Here is a 6,000-nt window from a genome sequence, read left to right as displayed (position 1 = left end):
AAACTTAGCTAAAAATGTGTCATTTTGTGTTTAAATATTCAGCGTGTGCCGATATATCGCAGCTATAGGGGGCGATATATCGCAACACGTAGATACGGAAAACACGAAACGATGCACGGTCGCCTCGGGCATACTGGCCCAGGCAATATATCGCCCAGGCGATATATCGCCTACAGGGGGCGATATATCGCCTCCTTCAGCATAATTCAAATGTTTTTGAATTCTTTTTCCTTTCAGCCATTCAACTTCTTCATAAGTCCAGCATCTTTTGAACGAGTCTTCAGCCTCTGCTGAACGATTATTCAAATTATTTTCACCTAAAAAGCTATTATTTTTATTCAAGTAAAATTAAGATTCCTTCATTCCCAAACTCTATAAATAGGACCTAGTACCCAGCCATTATTCACCTTTTACTCTAAGTTCAGAAGCTGCAAGTGCTAGGAAAGTGTGAGAGTTAAACACTTGGGTGGGGAAATCATAAGCTTAATCATCTTAAGCTTATCAAACACTTTGGGAAGTAAGATTTCATAGTATTTCGGTTCGAGGATTAGATTGATCTACAAGTCCTCAAGGTATTCAACACACTCTAGTTCATTGGTTTTATGTCATGTTTCCCTTCTCTTAGTCTTCTACTCAGTCTTCTAACACTACAAGAAAAAACATTTAGAATAACTCTGAAAAAGTGCTATAAAAAACAGTTTATAACACTTTATCAAATGTTAACATAGGCCGTGTTATTAAAAGTCCAAACATTTTTATAATAATTTTCAAGTGTTATCAATTGTGTTATAATTAACTATTATATAACATTTTTTCTTTGTTATAATATACATATAATATCTATTTATCAAGCTTATAAATATGATGTCAAGAGCAACTAATTATGCCTATTTCATAACATTATTTAAGAGTTATAAAAAATGTTATTATAGATTTTTTATAACATTTCGTGCTTGTTATATTATATTAATGATAACGTTTGGTTATAGTTGTAATTATCTAAACTAAGCACTATAATATGTTATAAATGATGAATTTATAACAATTTCTTTTTGTTATATTATAAATGTAATAGCACTTATTATTGTCATATATTTTAAAACAAATTATTATATTTTATTTATATAATATTTTAATAAATTTTATTATGTATATATTTTGATCAAATATATTACAAAAACAAATATTCAGTAAATATTAATATCATTACATTAGTAATTAGTAATTAAGTGCAATACAAAACATTTCTAAAATATTAACTAAAAAGTTAAGCTAATATATAAAAGTAGTACACCACAAAATAAAAAATAAAAAAAAACACTTCTAAAATTTTGTAGTCGAACTCGAATCTGTCATCACTGGATCATGTGGTATACTCCGAAGAAACTTTATATAGTAGGAAGTACCTGACCAAATTTAGAACACAAACTTAAAACCAATAAACCAGGTCACAACAAGTCTAATTAACATGTCTCAAGTAAAAAAAGTTTAGGATATAATTTTTTTTTTTATAAAATGTAAGGTTCAGTAGCATAACAGCTATTTTTCAATAAATCCTAAATTTACATAAGTAAATTACTAGCATTTGTATAGTACAAACTTGTGTTAGTGTGAGAATTTACACTAAAAGCATTGCAAACAAAACAAAAGGATCAAGAGCACAAACCTCAACCAGATGTGGAACTGAGAAATGTAGGTTTCAAGAGTAACCTTTCCAAGCCATCTACATATAAATTGTCAAAAGTATAACGTTAAAAAAATTAGAAGAATAAATGATCCTGATGTTTGAGCCTTTTTAAGGGTTAGACAATTTATATGGAGAAATTTCGGAACTGCTGGGTGAAGTTCCGCAAACTTATATAACCCTGGTAAAAAAAAAAGAAGAGAAATTAAAGACAGAAAGAAGTGTCCTGTGAATCTATGCAAATGATTTATGTCATCATAATATTATCCATATTATTACTCATGTATAACACGCACGTTATAGGGATCCATGAGGTGTAGGGATGGAACTTGTTATATGAAACCTTGTCGAGCTTGTAAATGTACTCGAACCATAAATAACCAACCTACACAAAGGATCATGAATGAAGTGAGAAGAATATATATATATATATATAAAAGAGCCATAAAAATCATCACTGGCATTATATAAGCTCATGATACTAAAATTGTTGTCACATAAATGCTACTCACAAATACGGAAACAGCAACTACAATCCCTTTGATTGAAACTCTCTTCTTGGTTTCTGTTTCCTCCAATTTTTCCATCCACTTCTCAACCTAAGATAAAACAATATTGTTCAGCTAAAGAAACCAAAAGGAAAAATAATTATTAGACAGGCGAGCATGAACATTCAATGATTTACATTTGGATGACAATATGCATATATCATTCCAATGATCCATATATAACGATCAAGTCCAGATCTGAAATGCCACTCATGCAGCCGAGAGAGATCTGGCTTTGCAGGATCGGTATACCCTGCATGGTGCAGAATAAGGAAAGATATGAGATTACTTTAGTTTTAGTCTATTTTTTTATTTTTGGCGATAAAAAATCTATTGTTAGAAAATACATATGACTCATTAAATGGAAATGAAATAAAAAAAAAATCACCTGAGTAAAACGTGCAAGACTAAAATCTTTTCTGATGTAATAGTAGGAAAAGTTGCCAAATCCAATCATCCAAACATATGCAGCAATAAAGACACGGATCACATTATATATCTCAGTTGCAGCAAAGTAATGATACATCAAAAATAGGACCTGTTAATGGGAAAAAAATAGTCATGGTCATAAGATATGGAAATTTTAATCAGAAACTGTTCGCAGAAATAAATTTTCAAAATAGGAATTTAATAATTTCAAGTAATGTAGGATCAAATAGGGTTTGCAGGCTTAGTTCTCAGAACTGAATACTTTTATGGTTCCAGACTCCTAGAATAATCAAAGAAAAAGAAATAAGATAAAAATGATTTATCTTTGTTATGGCCACATGAAACTTAGTGCCATTAATTCGATCAACCAAATATGAGTTTATATATGTATGAATATATATATATATAGAGAGAGAGAGAGAGAAAACAGAGAGACAGAATATATATATCAAGAATCGGTGAAAGAAGGTGCAAAACAGAGGTTTGTGCTCTTGAATAATTAAAGCATTGCAAAGAATTTCAAACTACTGGGAATTAAAAGCTTATTGATGCTGCAAAGCAAAGCAAAGATAATTGGATGATTTAAGTTAATTACAACTTACTGAAGTACCTTTCTGATTGAAGTATATATGCTATCCTTTGCTGTACTTGGTTCTCATGTCTTGGTACACACAACACAATCAATCTGGGTAATGCAGCCACTTATTCCCTAATTTGTACAATGCTAGTTACGGAACATAAACTATATGATGAGAACTCACTACTAACACTTGTGTTTTATCAACCTTCATATAGCCTTTGATCAAAGTGAATCTGGTAAACCCCGTTTGATAACATCAGTTCATATAACTCTTTCAGTTTCTCCACTTTGCAAAGAGAATCAATTACAATACTATATGTACATACATCAGCTAAAATTTCAGAATCAATCATGTTGATTAGGAGTCTATGGGCTTCTTCAAAACTACCAAATTATATAAGCAAATTAATATCAATCACTTGAAACTTTAAAGAAGGACCCAATACCCTTGCCCAAAGACATGTTTCCTTTTCCTTTAGTTCTATCTCAGTCTACCAATGCCTAGGCCTGTTTACCATCCCAGACATACCAATTGTTTGAGCTGCTAGCTGCAATGACTGATTTATTATCATGAGTCATAGTCAGATCAAGAACAAAACCAAGGCAACAGTAGAGTGTGCGACTTAATGATCCAATATTGGTATCTAAATGTGTGTTACGCCAAGAACAAACAGGTTTCAAAGTTAGAGAGAAAACCTGAGAAACTAGAGGCTTCGATAGAGCGATATAGGCCAGAGCATGAGCGCCTTCTTCAATCCAAAGTCGCTTTTGCTTAATACATGCTTTATTGCCTCCCTGGCTATTTCTTCCTGCGATCTAGATAGATAACAATCCCACCAAAACCATAGTCAAAACCAACACTAACACAGCTCCATCCACAGATCATCACTGTGATCACTGAAACCAATTCGATAGTTTCCCCAGAAAATGCAGGCAAAATTGAATAAAATCCATAAATTTACTCAAAGCAAAATCAATCCCCAATTTCTATAATTAATAAACCAAGGCAGTCCTTTTTATATAATAAACTTTCCAAAAACCAAACAGAAGAAGAGTTGAAAAACCACATTGCTAATCAAAAAACTTACAAAACGATCGAACTGGAAGATTTTTCAGCGATCGATCGAAGCTTACAAGGAAATGGGTTTAGGTTTTGGCAAAAAGAATTGGGAACTTGGGATTAGAACTAGTATAAATGAATCGTGAGCTTGATAATAAGGTTATCATCACCAATTTCCAGCGATTAGATTGGCGGCGAAGTCACCGTCGGTGAGGAGAGCAAGTGGAGAAGATCTAGGATACTTCGGTCATAGAGAGAGAAGAGTTTTTTTTTTTTGTATGAACAGGCTTTATAATTTGCCTTATTATATTTGTCAGCCCAATATTCAAAAGCCAATGGTATTATTTTTAAGATATTGACCCAGTTTTTCAATAATAACACTTTTCAAAAAGTGTAATTTTTTTAATGTGATATAAACTCTAAAATGTTGTAGTGTAACCTCATTCTTATTTTGGTTAGGGAATCTAAGTTCTTGAGCACATAAGTTTTGGTAAGTGTGACTTTCAATGGTTTAGTCTTTCCATTCCTTTCATTTCATCTCTTTTTCTTCATTAGATTCACCTTGTTATATATGGTTTTAGGAGTGTTCCAAAAAGTCCCAACACTGTCCTCTTATCCCGGTAACTTTGGTAAGGAAAATAGGGTAGAATCAATATGTTATATGCTTATGTTATCTTATGTTTTATGTTATTAAATGTATTATGATATGTATGTATGTATGTAGGCTTGGGCATATGACCCATATGACTAACAAGACCCCAAAAGATTATGGGCATATGACCTACTTAGCTAGTAGGACCCCACTAATCTAATGGGCATATGACTTGTTTAGTCTATGGGACCCCAAGTAACAATGGCAATTATAGTATGTGTATGTTATAAGTATTATGTTAAGTCTTTATGTTTATTATGAAATTTATGTTTATGACTATGTGTTAGATTTTCCTTGCTGGGCATTAGGCTCATTCCTTTTTGTTTTATGTGCAAGAAAATAGCTTTAAGAGGCGGTAAGATTTGTGGACGCTTAGAGAATGTGTATCGATGGTGAATGGAGTCAAGGAGCCGAGCGTTATTCGATTCGAGGATGTAGTTTTGTTTTATGTCTTTTTACATGTATTTTCCGCACTATTTATGTAATGTCTTTTTATTTTAAATCATGTTTTGTTTTTTAAAGACAATGGCATCCCATATCATTTTTGGTATTTATGTAAGTAACTTTTATTTCTATAAGTTTTCTAATAAAATTATGGTATTTTCGCAAATGTAAGTTTTAGTAAGAATTTGTATGTATAGTATCGTTAATGGTCCAAAAGTCTAGAGTAGTGGGTCATTACAGCATAATATCATTTAATGGCATAATTAAACAAGTATGGCCCTCCCGGCCAGCTAATCCCGCCATTAAACCACACCGGAGAATTCGGGGCATTAAAGAGGCAGTCCTTCCTGTCGAAGTAAAGGTAGCCTCACATAGAATCTAGGCATTTGACCAAGACCAGAATGACAAATTGCTCTGCGCGTCGCTCGACCTAATTGATGAAAAACAAGAAGATTCACAGCTGTAGCTCGCGCACTATCACCAGAAGGTCACTCGTTATTTCAACTCAAAGGTCAAGAAACGCGTCTTTAGCGTTGGCGACCTGGTACTCAGAAGAGTCTTCCTGGCCTGTAAGGATCCCAAGGACGGAGTGTTGGGACCAAA

At 32.8% G+C, this 6,000-nt stretch overlaps 1 protein-coding gene across 1 annotated transcript; it reads right to left on the bottom strand.

Annotated features, from left to right (window-relative positions):
* Nucleotides 1–1,209: 1,209 nt before the first annotated feature.
* On the bottom strand, nt 1,210–4,009 carry LOC133833106 (protein REDUCED WALL ACETYLATION 4-like; the record flags this gene model as incomplete). Its single annotated transcript, XM_062263364.1, has 7 exons — nt 1,210–1,406; nt 1,667–1,865; nt 1,964–2,069; nt 2,197–2,283; nt 2,370–2,485; nt 2,587–2,770; nt 3,938–4,009. Coding segments are annotated over 6 exons (693 nt in total), but the record flags the coding sequence as incomplete, so codon positions are not given.
* Between the last annotated feature and the right edge of the window lie 1,991 nt (nt 4,010–6,000).

The sequence above is a fragment of the Humulus lupulus genome, chromosome 4 (genome assembly GCF_963169125.1).
Source record: "Humulus lupulus chromosome 4, drHumLupu1.1, whole genome shotgun sequence".
NCBI lineage: Eukaryota > Viridiplantae > Streptophyta > Magnoliopsida > Rosales > Cannabaceae > Humulus > Humulus lupulus.
This window is presented reverse-complemented; position numbering and strand designations above follow the sequence as displayed.